This window comes from Passer domesticus, chromosome 2, assembly GCF_036417665.1.
Source record: "Passer domesticus isolate bPasDom1 chromosome 2, bPasDom1.hap1, whole genome shotgun sequence".
NCBI classification, from domain to species: Eukaryota; Metazoa; Chordata; class Aves; order Passeriformes; family Passeridae; genus Passer; species Passer domesticus.
In genome coordinates, this window is record NC_087475.1 from 11412758 (window position 1) to 11429207 (window position 16450).

Genomic DNA, 16450 nt, shown 5'->3' on the forward strand with positions numbered 1-16450 from the left:
CTTTTTTGTGCAGTCCTGACATGAGATCTAAGATGAGAATTCAGTTAGTGGTAGTGAATGTTTTTGGTTTAATATTTGAGAGTATAGTTTTGGATATGCTTTCGAAATGCTGGTAGGATGCACTGAAAAGGCAATGTTACCCAGAATACTGTGTGATTCATCATTTCCACCTTTGTGAACATATTCCTGTGATTTTTGAGAAAGTCTTTTACCATTATAAAAAGAGTTCTTGAGTTATTTCAGGAGGGAGTAGCATCAGTAATAAAATATTTGACAAAAGGATCTATGGATCCTTGTGACTTCAGGGATGAGTTTCTTAAAAGTTTTAGCATGAGTTTAATGAAAGTAAATTTTCCCACCACTTGAGTATATATAGTCTAGTACCCTTATCTCTTCCAGAAAAGCAATAGATCATCTGCAGGTCTGCTAAGTTCTCCCACAGATGAACAAAAATGACATCAAAAGCCAAAAAGTGTTGCTGTTTTTAAATTAAATGGCCATTTTTTTCTGTTCCACAAAGGATTTGCTCAGATTTCTAGACACCATGAATTCAGTTCATTGAAAGCTTAGTTGTTTTGGGTTTTGAATCACAGAATATTCTGAGGTATGGTACCCACAAAGATCTTCCAGTCCAGCTCTTAAGTGAATGGCCCATAAAGGGATGGAACCCAGGACCTTGGTGTTACTAGCACCATGCTCCAGCTGTAATCCAGTGTTAATGATTTAATTGTGCACAATTAAAAAGGAGACTAGGGCTGGTGTCCTGCTGTGAGGCCATCAGTTTCCAGTACAGTGAGCAAGTTACCAACAGAAACTAAGCAGGAAATGCATTTAGAAGACCATTCCTTACTGCTCTGACACTTGCTATTTCACTTTTTTTTTCCACATTCTTGGATTTTATTTTGCTCTTGACTAAAACAAAATTCTGTTTCTTTGTTCATAATTACTGTGTGTCGAATGTTCTTTACTCCTTTCTGTTGAAAAGGAGGACGGCTCTGGTGTTCAAGGGAAATTGAACTGGACAAAATCATTAAATAGTTTATGGAACAGTATTCTAAAGGGAGATCAGTTTTGTGGCCAGACTTCAATCATAAATGAAGCTTAATGTGGGCATATCAAAGAACTGCCCTATTTCAGAAATATTACTCTTTTCATATGCAGTAGATGAAGGAGGACCAAGGTACTAAAAGAAGAATAAGTTTGGTTTGTGAAAGAACAGACAAGTCAATTTTTGTTCCCCTCCCATTAGAAAATTAAGACAAATGTGTTGATCTTTCTCTTAAAGGTGAGATTTTCTGCAGTAATTAGAAAATTTTAGTTTCTGTTTGAACAAGAACAGAAGCTAATGCTCTGTGCCCTGAAATTCTAACCTTAAATCTGTTTCCTATTAGTCTATATATAAATTAACAAACTACAGCAAACTGATTGCTGCTTTCATCCAAAGCTCATAGAAAAAATGAATGTCTTTTCAGTCCCCTCAATAGACTTCTTATCAGGCTTCATGTTCTTTAAAACAAACTGCACAGAAATTAATGAAGCTGATGGACTAGCAGAGTGCCAGGAACAGAATTTGACCTTAGTTGTCATGTTTTGTTTGCATTGTTATTATTGTGATAGCTTTTTTTTCCCCTGGTGTTTTCCCTGTATTTTTGTATTTCTTCAGCTGCTGTGCAGGCAGTTTAAGATTTCCCCTTGCTGGCTTGTCAGTCATGCTTGAAACCAAGCATAATTCAGTCTGCTATTAAATGCTTAGTCTCTCTTTGGAGGTTACCACCAAACATGTCAAGTTGACAGCAGCAGTGCTTGCCTTTTTTGTGTGGCTGTTGTTTAGCTATGACTGAAATTTCAATCACATGTTTTTATATAAAGTCACAAAGAAATCAATAAATAACGAGTTCCCATTATTCCTGATAAGGATCAGTGGCACAAGAGGCTGATGGTTGTGACTCTTGCTGACCAAGGCAGGGCTTTGGGGAAGTGGCAACACAGAGGGCAGATTGGAAAGCAGTAGAATTAGCAATGTGGTTTTCTTGCATGTCCCAAAATAGGCATGGTGAAAAATCACTGAGGAGAGGTGAGATTCCACTGGTAAATCTTGAGGACAGAGCATTTATGTGAATCTGATACAAATGCATAAAATGGAAAACAGTAAGTAAGCAAGGAATTTGTGAAAAGGAAAAGATTATGTTGTATGTTCATGTTGTTTGTCATCCAATATCAATTAAATTTTGACCAATACCCCAAATTTATATTCCCTGACAAATATAAGAAATTTGGAGCACTTCCCAGCTACTAAGCATTACATCTCCTGCAAGCTATAAAAAATATTATCTTCTGCAAATGATAAGAAATAATAGCTCTTGGAACCCACTCTAGCTGGCATTTCTGCCGGTTCTTCCTTTGTGCAAGATACATAATCAGTTACATATCTGAGATACATCTGCTTAAGCACAGTAGTGCCTTGTGGCAATGCATTATATGGGTCCATTTCATGGTATTATTTTTTCTGTTTAAAATGTGCCATGTATTTCTGAGATTCCATTGGTTTAATTGACACAGTGTATGGTAAAAGCAGAGTTTTATGAAGGGTCTAAAGGGCCAAGCTTGCCCATTTCCCTCTTTCTGCATTTTATCTTGGTAGTGTTATATGTTTGCTTTTGTCCTTATTTTCGTTAATAGGTTCTTTTTTTCCTTTATTGTGTATGATTTTTTTGTTTTGTAAATTCACATCAAGTTAGAGTCTAACTTAGTGTTGGGATTTTTTAACTCTAGGTTGTGTTTTCTGTACCCCACAATATGGCTTATATATGATAGATTCAGTTATTTTTTTACCTTAAAATCTGAAAAACTTGATGGTGTTTCTTACCACAGTTCCAAAATTTCCATGAGTTCCTGGTGCTTGGAGCATGTCTGAGGTTGATCCTTCAGCTACGTTAATGAATTACCAGCAGTGTCAGTTGATGAACAATATACCTTTACTGATTCCAAGAAGTTAGATTTATTTTTGAGATAGTTTACTTGTAAGTTTCTCAGTGAGGATTTACTCCAAGGGATGGGGGGCAGCTCTTACAGTGGTTGTCTTCTCTTTTTTTTTCCTGTGGAAACACCAGCAGAATATACTTGTGAAATAAGATGGCACTAAGAAATCATAGTTCAGATCTGCCATTGCTGACCCCCTTGCTTTTTATACTGTGCTGACCCCTTAGAGCTATGGACATTTGTCACTGTTATTTCTTTTCATGTTGGGGAAGATAAAAGTAGAAGTATGGAATGTATTTATTAAATTTTGCTTTAGATAAATTTGTTTTCCCACCATGTCACTGCTTTTATGTCTGGTGCTATTCTCTTTTCTGCTGGCTGGGACAAGGTACACAGCCCACTCTCAGGAGAGTAAGTTAAAGATGGACATAAATAGTTATTCCTTTCATTTTTACTATATTTGAGATGCTAATATATACTGGAACCTTCAGTAAGTTGTTTGGCTTGATTGAAAATATTGAATTTCTTCAAGGCTACAGCTAGTTCAGAAGCTGTCAGATTATACTGAGCTTAAATATTCCTTGTTGTGTCTGTTGTTTTGAACACATCTATTGAATCTTTCTGCTAACATATTGCTGATGGTTTTTCCCATTTGGAATTATTCAAATTCTTCTGGGTTTGGTTAATCTGAATAATTTTACCATTTTGCTCTTCATACCTTTTTCCTAGTGGTTCATTACTGCACTAAATACTACCTTTTACTACTCCCTTGGAAAAGGCTCCTAATGCTCAGGGTTGAACATTATTTACATTGACCACATTATATACTCTCAATCTCAGTTTTCTTTTATTCAAGAGGTTTCTGCAACAAAACTTTGCTTCCTTAACTTGCTTCCCAAATAGCTGCTTGTAAAGAGGTTATGATATACTTTATGGATTTCTGTGCATAAGCTGAAGTAAAGCTGAATCACCAGTTAAACTGATGAATGTATCAGTTATGTGTTCATTTCCCTGACTAAAGTTTGTAAAGTGTTTGAGAACAGGTAGGCATATGTTAAGGAAAAGAAATGCATCTCCTCAGATGCTGGATAAATTATCTGTAATATATAGAGGATACTTGCATGGCAGTGAGTACAAAATGATAGATCTCAAGGCAAATCAAGTATTTTTTTAAAGATAAAGTAAACACTTGATAACTATTTGAATAATCATTAGGAAGGAAATCACACACTATTTAAGAGAAAGATTTGGATGACTCTGCCACAATTGCCTGTGAGCACACAAAGGTTCAGGTATATCCATTTTTGTCTTGTCTCTTCATAACAGTATAGTCAGACTTCCTCACTCCCAGACTTAGAGATTTGGTGTATTTATGTCTCTCTCCACTCTGTTAAATGGTCCAGAATTGTTGTTTGAAGGGTTATGATTTCTCCTACTAAGAATTTTTGTCTTTGACGTTCATCCAAAAAAGAATTGAGGTAGAACTATCAGAGAACAATCCTGTTCCCTTTGAAGTCAGCTGAAGGTTAGCCATTCATCCTCAGTGGAGTTAGGATTTTCTCTGTAAGGCTTTTGTATCAAACACATGCTGAAGTTCTGTTGAACAGAGAGTGAGTTTAATACCATGTGAATTTGCTGAACTAAGCTCTGGAAATTCACTACTTAATTATTTATTTCTATTTGCATGATCCTGAGGAAGAGAACTAGAGCTACACTTTGTTTCCATGTTATTGAATCTGCATAATAATTATTAGTATTTCTCTATTTTCTCATCTATGTCTGGTTGTAGTGCCTGATGTTTTAACATCTTTCTGCAGCAGATCTATTTTAATCAGATTATCTGCATATAATGGAGAATTTATTCTATATTTCAGTTTTGTATTGGAGTTTGAAACCTCCTGAAGAGTAAAAAGTAAATGTAGAAGGTATGGAGTGGTTCTTGCAACTAATAATTTTTTTTAATTGTATAAACATAAGAGGCAATAGGCAGGCTGCCTTCTTTCCTTCTTATTCAGATGCTGACCAGTTTTTGTTACCAGCTGCTTCTGGCCTGAATTTTACAGATCTGTTTTGTTTTTTTTCTGGTTAGTATTTTATGCTTCTTGAAATATGTTGACAGAATACATGTTTTAAAATATATTGAGCCAGTCTGATCTGTCAGCATCTTTGTGTAATGTGAGTACTACTTGAGGCCCATGTTTTAGAGAGGAAAAAATAATGTGTGTGTTTATCTAAGTGTTTACTTAATGTTACTTAATATGATGCATGGTACAATAAGAACTGTAAGTGCTGCCAGACAAGTTTTCCAGCCTGGGAATTGAGGCTTCTCTCTCTCTTGCATGGTAGCAAATCACTTTTTTTGCTAGGCCATGGAGTTCAGCCCTCAGAGGATGATGCTCCAAATGAAAACTACACTAACAGTTTAATAGTATCCTTTGTGAGCCCTAATTGATTTCATGTAATGCCATCAGTGCATTTCACAGTCTTATTAAATCTAGTTGTTTTTGCACTAAGTAAGCCTAAGAAAACAAGTGCCTTTAGAATATAATTAATTCCATAATCATTTTAAATTATACTTCACTGTCTTAGAAAGCAAAGATTTTATCATACTAAATTACATCTGAGTAATTAATATGCTGTTTATTAAATGGTATTCTTGACTGTCTTGGAATTTGGAAAGAATGATATGTTTCGGAATGCAAGAAAAAACTTAATTCTACATATTATAGACCATGAAGTATGAAGAAGACAAACAGAACAATAATATTTTTTGCTTCTTTTGTTAGAATAACAGACTAGTTTTGTCGGTTTGGTTTAAGTTTTGATTTTAATATATCTTCTTTTTCTGACTTCTCACTTTAATAGGAGTAACAGAATTGTTAAATATTATCTTCCCATGTCTTATTGGGGCATTACTTGAATTATACACAGATTAGACTGGAATCTGTTCTGTGGGTTCAGAGAACTGAGGGGAGGGGGGTTCCCAGCTTGTTTTTTCTGTTGGATTTTGTTTTGTTTTTCCTTTCTTTTTCTTTTTCTTTTTCTTTTTCTTTTTCTTTTTCTTTTTCTTTTTCTTTTTCTTTTTCTTTTTCTTTTTCTTTTTCTTTTTCTGAGGGCTATTTAGAAAAGCCTCTGGAGTGAATTAATCATAATATAATTCTGTGTCTATAAATAATTTTTAATGATACCTCATATGTCTGTGATTGTTGAGTGTTGTTCAGATCCCCTTCTCATTAACCTGGTAAGTTATGATTTACTCTCTGGAAAATGATTGACTTTAATGAAAATTTATTGGGAGATAAAAAATCACAAACAAACATAAACTGTTTTCAATAGCATAAAGGATAACCTGTATTTGATTGTAATTACAAAGGAATCGCCTTATTTTCATTAATGATTGTTCTGTAGCTCACCATGTAAGTGTGATAATCTATGGTTATGATGGTTGGAGAAGATGTACACTTATAATATGTTTTTATATATTTCTAACCTATGCCAAAGCAAGCTGGGGAAAGGAGACAGAAGTATGGGGGCAAGAAAAGCCTGTTAGAAAACATTCCCTCTAACTCTTTTTTATCCCATGAAGAGGTATTTTGGGACATGAGTGAATAAAGTAGAGACAGAAATTATTTTTTAAAAGGTTGATGAGAATTTTTCCTACAGGATAACACAGATGCCCTTGTGCTGATCTTGTTAGGTGCTTAATTAAAAAGGGGTTGTTTAAACGTCCTGTCCATACATGTGATCTTGCCCCCCAGGAGCTGATATTTCCTTTGTTTTTAGCAACTCTTCTCAGTCTCATAAAAAATGGTGTAGAATAGATGGAGAGTAATATCCAAGGCTGATCTGAAACTATGGATAAATATAGGGTTTGGGGTTGTTTGTTTTTTTGGTGGTTTTTTTTTTTTTTTTTTTTGTTTTTGTTTTTTTTTTTCCTCTTTATACTATTCAATATCTGTTGTGCTTTAAAAAGAAATGTATGGGACAAACAGTCTAAATTCAAAAATATGTCTTCAAATTGATTTAGTATCTTTAGTAACAAAGAAAGTTCAGAGGAAAATGCTGTGAGAAGGGTTGATGATTTTTGTTATTTTTATAGAAATCCTGTTTCTTTCAAGAAAGTCTTTGAGAGGTATAAGGCTAAGAAACAAGCCAGCCAATGCACAGTAGCAAAAGAAATTATTTCCTCTCTCTTGCTGCATCCATTTTCCTAAGTACAGAAACACCAGAAACACATTTTCTTGTTTTGAAGAGATTTAAAATACAAAAATTGTTCAGGAAAAAATGATTTGCATCTCGCTTAGTAGAGTGAGTAACTGTTCGTTGAAACATTTCCCCCTTTGTCTCAACAGATTTTTAAGAAAAGACAAACTTTGAACTTATCACTATGATCAGGAGATGGTTTACAATGTTCTAATTTTCATATCTGAGGAAAGTGTTGTCATTTAGGAAACTGTGATTGCTAGGAAAAGAGCAGGACTTTGTCTCTGTGAAGACATTCTGAGTTCCAATCAGACCATGGGGACATTGAGGGCTTTTGTTCTTCCTTCCTGCAGAAATAAAGAGAATCAGCAGAGAGCTGCCTTTGTGTGTCTCTTTTGGACCAGCTGTTGCACTTAAACTCTCTGTACGCCCAATTAAATCTGGAATTTAAAATTATATCACTGGTTATTCATTTGTTATAAGTATGGATAGTGCAGCCAAGACAGAGATGCCCTTCAGCTTATCTGAAGAAGCCAAGTCAGCTCTCGGGCAGTAGATCAAGTTGTTGAGAAATTAATGGAAGGCAGAGAGAAGCACTGCACTGGCGAGGTTTAACCCCAGCCAGTAACTCAGTACCATCAACCACTTGCTCACTTCCCTACAGCAGGGAGAAGAATTGGAAAGAAAAGCTAAATCTCCTGGGTTTCTCCTCTAGAGAAGCTAAATAAGAACAATTTACTTATTTGGGGGAGGGTTGGAATGACACTGAATATTCTACTCATATTATTATTAATATTAATTGTATCTGTAAGGAGAGGGAGAGAGAATAACAGAACCCAAGAGAAGCAAGTGATGCACAATCCAATTGCTCACCACCTGCTGGCTGATACCCAGCCAGTTCCCAAGCCTGTCTTTAGAGTACAAAATTCTGGACCAGCACACCAAAGCTTTCCTGGCTCCTCACTCAGAATAACAAGAGAATAAGGGCCTGTGGATATATGTCAGCTACATGTGAACACTGATCTCAGGTGGTTTGGATGCTGATGTTGTAGCTCTAGGTTACAATTTGAGGCTTTCTAGCCATTTGCAACAAAATTATTTCAGAGGTAGGGTTGCACACATGCGAGCAATCTCCAGTACTGCAAGATCTTGGTTAAGAACATATTCCAACAAGCCAGAAAAAATAGTGTCAGTAGGACATAAGTTTGCATATTTAAAGATCACTCCAAAAATTTATATCCACATCTACATTCCAATAATCTACGGCAGAAAAAGCCTAGTACCTCTGTTCAGATGGACAAACTAAAAGGCATATTCATGCAGAAGTGATCCTGCAAAAATCCTGAGTGCCCCTTACCGTGGTGTTGAGCTAGTTGACATCCAGAGAAACCCAGGAAAGCAGGACTTAAAATGCTGTCTCAGTGTAATTTTCCCCACTGAATGTTGTAACAGGCATTCCAGAGTTAATCCGAACATCCATCACTTACTGGCATATATTTATAACTTTAACTGGCACTGTGGAATGTAGTCCTAGGTTCTGAAAGAAAGTTCCTCCAACCAGTAATCCCAAAATTAATGAATATGATTTATTTTGAATTTGCATTTCAAAATTACATCAATAATAGTTATTTTAAGAATTTAATTTTCATATCTGTGACATCTCTTTACTTAGATGAAGTGTTCCAACTTTATCTAAGGTTAAATTGTTCTCCATCTTTGATAGGTTCTTTATCAGTCCAAGTTAAAGCAGCTGAAGAAGAGCTACCAGTGAGAGCTTAAATTTATTTAGTAGTAAAAATTAAATATTCCAATAAAACTTTGCAATTGTTCCTTTTTCATATTCGTTGAAGGTATAAACCTTATTATACCTTTTCATAAGGTATAAACCTTATGAAAATGGTGCAAACTTTTTCCAGCATTAATAGGATGATGCATGTAGTTCAAATTTTCTGTGATAGTTGGCTGAATATAGGAAATTAAGGTAACTTTTTAAATTTTATTTTATTTTTTATTGTATGGAGCTGCACTGTTAGAAAAGAGAAAATACAATTACAGAGAGAAAACCACAGGAACCGTAGAAGTAAAACCCTTTCCTGATGCTTTGTCAGCCAGTAGTCCAGGATATTTTATTTTGTATCTCAGAGAGATAACTTTAGATCACTACAGTCTGCAGATGGAAGTGTGATTTAGTGATCTATTGAACACTGAACGATACAGAGTTGCTTTACTTTTATTGCTCTTAAAGAAATATCTGGGGAATAGCAGTGTGTTATTTTGTGCTCTGCACTTACTGTGAGTCCTGTTACCTGAGCATCTCAAAGCATTATTCACACACTGACCCTCACAATGTATCTCGTTCTGTGAATAAGCATTGCAATTTGAAATACACAGGTACTCATAAAATGTGAATGATTTTCTCCAAATTATGTAGCAAACATTACAGCTGAAGAAAATCTGATATTCACACTTGCAGAGCCCGCACAAACACTGTATTCCTTGTGTTGTATGAGATTTGGCAGTGCTGAATGAAGTGCTCCTGCAATAACTTCAATCACAGAATCACAGAACATTCTGAGATGATAACTTAATTTTGCCCTCTTTTTTCTTCATGAATACTTGTGTACTGTGTACTACTATGTTTAAAAACTATTAGCTTTAAAAGTTTTCAGCACGACAGCAATGTCCTGAAACAGAGGCTGGTAACCTTCCCTTTGTGTGCATTGTTTTAAAGCCCTTAAAAACAGCTTCCTGGCAGTATAAATGTTCACACATTGCTTGACTCACTTCCCCTGACATGCCACCATTATTCCCTCAACTCAAAGCCTTCAGCTGACATGTACTTAAAGAGCATCATAACTTCTGTCCTGCACAAAGCTCACACAACAGCTAGAGCTGGTGAGTCCACTGTCACTGATGGTACTAGTTCCTAAAAATCAAATTTGCAAGGGTGTTTGGGGACCAGCTTGCCTACTTTTAGACATAAAAAAATTTAAAGCTTTTGTAAAATTAAAAAGTCTAAATGATTTACTGTTGTAGTCAAGAGAAATAGTTTACTCTGACCTTGATCTGGTACAACAGATGTGTGTAGGTAAGGGAGGAAAATCTGAATTCCAGAAATGCTGTGTCTGTGTGTTTTATAGAGGGAGTATAGTTTGCTTGTCTTCTGGGTGTCTAGATGAAAATAAGATTAATACCACCTTTAATGTTTCTTCCTTGAATAAGAAGCTTTTGGTTATACACTCTGTGATTACTTTTATATCATAGTATAACAGATTAAAACATTATTATCCCATTTATTTTTTTTTTTTTACTGCTTACACTCACTGTGAAATTAAACATACCTGAATAATGGAGACTAAAGAGAAAGCATCTTTTGGTTTTGTGCAATAATGTCTTGTTAAATATACATATTTCTCTAACCCCTCTGATTCTGTGCAATTTAGCATATGCTGGATTTGATGCTCAGTTTTATTCTTCATGTTTAGACCACCTTTTTCCATTCTATCTTCATACTTTTGTAGTGAGAAAGACACATAGAGTGAAGTTTATTGACATGCTGCAGAACAGTCAATGTAACTGAATGTTTACTGCATGTTAACTGTACCAAAATTTGAAATGCAGCGACTATGTAGTTGCATAGTAACTAAATAGGTAGTAATATGTACTACATATTTTCTGGTGGAATTATGGTATTAGTATGCTTATAAAGAAACACATTTCTGCAGACTGAAAGAATTATGTGCCATAAGATTTCTGTTCATCATAGAAGTGCCAGAAAATTCTTCTTGATAAAAACTTCATTATTTGCTCAGATCAATAAAATGCTATATTTCTTTCTTGAAGTCCAAGAGTTTCTCTAAAACACTAATTCTGACCTTGAGTAATCCTCCAAATTGCTCTCACTTTTAATATCTTTTTCATATCTGTGCTTGTGTTTTGTTTTGTTTTGTTTTTATCTCACTGTGTATTTGCAGAATGTTGTTATTTTTAGAGAATTGCTGTGTATTTATATGAATCCAGGTGTACAGTAGTTAAAAATGTGCCTTTCATATTATGAAGGAAGTGCATGAGAAAAAAATGTTTTATGTGATTCTGCAAAGGCTATTAACTACCATGCTGCACACTGCAAATTGAATTAGAATAATGCTATAAAGCATATCCTAAAATTGTGCTCTGAAGAACTGGAAAAAAATATATTTAGTTCATGAAATTCTATTCCATTTCCAAGTTGTGTTGAATAAATGTAATGCTGGTTTTGAGCTAAAAGTGGTAAATAGGTCAATACAGACTTTTCCAGGTAAAAGATTTTATGTGTCTTATTATCTTTTAATGTATATTGCTAGTATCTTTAGGTGTCATTTCTAGGTAATTAATCTTTAGTTCAAAAAAAACAACAACAAATTCTTTCACTGCAGTTATTTTAAATTAGAAGTGCAGCCTGACCACAAGCCATGTTTATGCCCACGTAGAATAAAGCTGGGAAAGAGATCATGTTCACTATCCTGCAGCTGAGTGTTTCCCACTGACAGCCCCCTGGGGACACATTCTAATGCAGCCTAAGCAGTGCCATGATGTGGAGAGTGCTTGCATGTGGCAACAGGTGCAACTGAGGTGAAAATCCTCATTTTTAAGCTTTAAAAAAACCCTGATGGATGAGTTTGTAGTGAGGCATTCAGTAGCTTTCTCAGTTTTTGAATGAAAAATAAGTCCTTTTTTAACAAAATTATTGGGGAAAGCAAATAAGATGTCAAAGGATTAAAAATTTAATAGAAATATGGCAGTTCTCTCAGGAAGGATATCTTTTTTCCTGTAGTGGTTGTCCTTGCCTATACTCTGACTGACTTTTTCTGTTCTTACTATCCTCTACTGCAATTATTAACTATATGCTTGTCAAAAAACTTGTTAAGTCAGTGCTTCTTGGCAAAACCTGTTGTAGTAGTTTTTTTGGTTTTGAGGTTTGTTTTTTTTTTTTTTTTTCTTTTCTCACTTCCAGTATTGAACTGGGGTTAAGGGGGATATCATCACTTACCAATGAGTACAACCCCTTCACGACAGGAAACATGATTAGAAAGAGAGATCCACACTTGGAAATTTCATTTCCACCTCTAATTAATTACAGCTTGAGAAGTTATGTCTGCTAGAATCTAGTATCCCAGTCTCTCCCTAAGTAACTAGGCAGGAAATCTATTGAGGTATGTGAAGATCACCACAGATGTGTAGACTTAACATAGGTGTGCATCAACGTGCATTCATTCCACTTGAAGCAATGCACATTACCAAATGACCTTACTAAGTATTTTCAGATCTTAAAAAATTTTTTCGGTATCATGTTGGTTTAAACAAATATGCCTGTAATACAATAGGTAAGAAACCTTGACAGATTTGTGCTAATAACAATGTCATACTTAGTTGTTCCTCTTTCTAAATCCATATTTTGCTCAAGTTCAAAGTAAAAATATCAATGAATACATGACACCTACATTGCACATGAATGTTGATATAACACAGATCTGCTTTAATGGTTTTTACAACACCAGAGTTGCTGAAATCTTTAGTGTTCTTTCCTAATCTGAGTTAGACCTTCCCCAAGGATAAGATAGCCTTTGTCTTTAAAAATTGTATTTTATCCTGAAACTGATAGAGATCATCCTTGTAATTTAGCACATTCAAATTAAAAATAAAATAATAATACATTTTAAAAAATCACAAAGTCCATCACAACCTTTAGTGTTACAAGGGTTTAAGGTGCTGAACACAATCTCCAAATGTTTCAAGTAGTGAAAATTAAGCATTGAATTTATCATATTGTGCAGTGGTCAGGAACTATTTTGTGATTTCTAGAAATCAACAAGAATTTACACTGTTGTGTAAAAAAATAGTCTTTTATTAAAACAAAATCAGGGAATTACTTCTGATTTTCCATTGTGCATATTTTTGGCATAGTACTTTGAAAGAAGTGCTTTTGCTTAATTTTGTGTCAGACTTATTCCACTTACTACTTTTCTTGTGAAAACATAGAAAAAAAGAACTCTACCTGCCAAACATACAGTACAAGTTCTGTAGCTAATGTATCAGCAAAGTTACCTTGACTGGTACATGAAAAATATTTTGTGTGTCTTTTTTATATTTTGATTTAAAGATTAAGGTTTGTTTTCTTCCAAAGAGCCCTGTATTTGATTATTTGTACTTGTGCAGGGTTTGTGAACGTGAAGCAGCTCTGGAATCAGCCCTAAGAATGTTGCAGCAATTCTACCTGGATCTTGAAAAGTTCCTTGCTTGGCTTACAGAAGCTGAAACAACTGCAAATGTCCTGCAGGATGCTACACACAAAGAAAAGACACTAGAGGATGCCAAAATGGTTCGGGACCTCATGAAACAGTGGCAGGTAAGCCAAGCACTTTGGTATAGAGGCATTTGACAAACATGAGAGTTTATCAAGCATATCTAATATTTATAGAAGTTATATAACTTGCATCAAGTTTATTCTTTGTAGCTTAACTGAATTAGTATTTCTCCATTACTTTCAAATACATGAAGAAATGGTAATTTGGGAGTCTATTGTCAACACGCTCTATTGCGGTAATAAAAAGAGATAACAATGCAAATTTTCATAGTAAATGCCTGGACAGTTCTCATACAGTTATTTTCCTCTGGGGGAAAAATAATCTTAAAGAAAGATAATATTGTATTTATTGTTCCAGAGAATCCTGAGGCGAAAGAAAATTAATTGGTTGAGATGGAGCTGTTGAACTATGTTGTTATACTTCCATTGCATTTTCCTCACTACAGTTATTGAGAGGAATACAGATATGTCTGCTTGAGGTCTTAAATTTTTTGAATATGAGGTTGATTGGATGTTTGGAAGGCAGGACCCTTTATTCCAGTATTGATAGAATCATATAATAGTTTAGGTTGGAGGACACCTTTAAGATCATGAAGTCAGCCATTAACCCAGAACTGCCACGGCCATCACTGAACTGTGTCCTCTAGTGCCACATCTTTTAGTAGCTTCAGGGATGCTGACTCAGCCCCTGCCCTGGGCAGCCTCTTTTAAAACTCAGTGACCTTTTCAGTGAAGAAATTTCTTGTATTCATTCATACTGCATTATTTTGATTTTGACAGGAAGTTCAAAACTGGAGATTTAAGGCCCTGGATAATCTATGCCTTAGTTTATTTAATGATGAAAAACATACTGTGAAAAATTTAGCTATAAGCGTTTAAAAAAAAAAAGAGTTAATTTATATAGTAGTTCAAGAATTCTTAGCTGCAAAATAAATTCATTTATTATGATGGGCAATATTTGCAGTAGCCATAACCCAGTGCTCTGTATCAAGTCTTTATTGTGAAAGCTTTTTGTTCAAACAGGTACATTTTCCTGATAGTGGTGAAAATATTGTTAATCTATATGGTAAAAATAGGTAATGGAACACAATTTTATCAATAGAATAAATTTATGATGCCAGCTGAATGATCAGGAAAGAGAGTATAGCTTTTCATTCTGTTTCTCAGGTATTTCTGCATTGATTCTTTCAGGCTTCACACCCTGCTTGTGGGAGCTCTCTCTCACAATTCACTTTGATGTATAAAGATGAAAAGCAAGAACATGATATAAATGTGTAGTTTGCACACAGTTTAAGCATATAAATGATTCAGAGAAAAAGGAGCTTTACTACGTCACAAAAGTCTCTGAAATATGTATTTACATTCTTTGTGGAAAGGGGTTATTGCTCACTAATGCATACAATCAGCCACATAAAGCATAAATAGTGATAAGCCTTTCTCTTAACTCTGTATTGTGGGTCAGAAATATACTTACCCTACATAACACATCAGGCAATGACTGAGAATCAGTATATTCCAAGAAACTCACTATGTAAATTGTACATGTATCAAAACAGACATATTCAAATACAGTCCATGTCCTCAATATGGTTTGCTATCATCCAATATGTGTAGTAAAACTGCAAGCCCTGCCTCAGCATAGAAAAAATCCTAAATTCTTTCCATCAGAATTAGAATTTTCCAACTTACTTTTTTTTCCCACAAGAAATCTTCTTTTCTTTTTTTTTTCACTCACCAACCAGGCAAAATTCAGATCCTAGGAGGTAAATAAAATGGTGCTTCCTAATTAAATACCTGTGTCTAGTGAGTCTTTGGAAAGAAACTTTGACTCCCTGAGTTTATTAGAATGCATAAAAGTTATGGTCAAATATAACAAATGAATTTAGATCTACAGTCTCTGTCTTGCTCTTTACTCAGTTCCATAGAATTGGATAATGTGAAAATAATCACTAGGACTCTTGAAATGCTCCAATTCTGTTTTAATCTGATATTTTTAACCACTAGTTGTAGACCAGTATTTTGATAGATAATCTTCTGCACAAATAGTGAAAAACCTTAGTTTCCGAGTTCAGTAGGAGCTTTGTATCCTTGTCATCTGTAGTGACAAGGATCTCTTTTAGTGTTCCATTGGCTTCATGCTTTACACTTTCCAACTTTATCTTATTCATTTAAACAATTAGGAAAATAATGACTTGCTGTACATAAACTTTTTATATAGCAGCAGTTGCTTGTCTAGGAAAATATCACATTTTAGGCATTTGTTTTCCTTTTCATGTTCAGAAACCATTAACTCAATTGTCACTAATAAAGATTAATCTTTCCTTAGTAGTTAGCAGTTCATTCAGTAGCAGAAGGAGAAAGGTGAGACTTATATAACTGCACATTCTAATTACCCAATGATGTAATTATATTAAAATGTTGCATTATAAACACCCTGTTTGTTTGTACAAGCATGTATTTGCATGCATCATTTGTCTGAACTGACAGCAATGTAATAGTTGAGGTGATTCACACAGTTAGAATACTTTCTGGAGAATTTGCAAGGATACAAACCCGCTACTCCAAGTAGTTGTGTAATTATGTGCTTCTTTTTTTTTCTAGTTGAAATACATCATGTGTTCTCATGAGGCCTGGTTTGTTAAGCAACCATATGAAGGAGATGAAAATTAATTTCACTTTCTGCTTTCATACTTCTAGTGATACAAACTCTCAGTCAGCTGTGTTAATTATAATCGTGGGTCAGTTTACATGACACCAGGCCTGCTGGTGACAGATGGAGTACATCTCTCCCAAACGGGAAAAGGATTTTTGCCCAGGAGTTACCAGGGTTTAGGGAAGAGTAAACTGCGTTTGAACGGCAAAAGATATAAAACCAAGCTCACTAGAGATAAGCCTGGGGACAGCATGTTTGGGGGATGGTGTGCT

General features: G+C 34.8%; 1 protein-coding gene across 17 annotated transcripts in view; it reads left to right on the plus strand.

The window, feature by feature from the left end:
- The window catches only part of DMD (dystrophin), a 1145450-nt gene that overhangs the window by 893678 nt on the left and 235322 nt on the right, over nt 1–16450 (plus strand). For all 17 annotated transcript variants that reach the window (XM_064407380.1, XM_064407383.1, XM_064407377.1 and 14 more), the window contains one exon: nt 13378–13567. In XM_064407380.1, coding sequence (XP_064263450.1) covers nt 13378–13567 — 190 coding nt within the window. The remainder of the gene's footprint in view (nt 1–13377; nt 13568–16450) is intronic.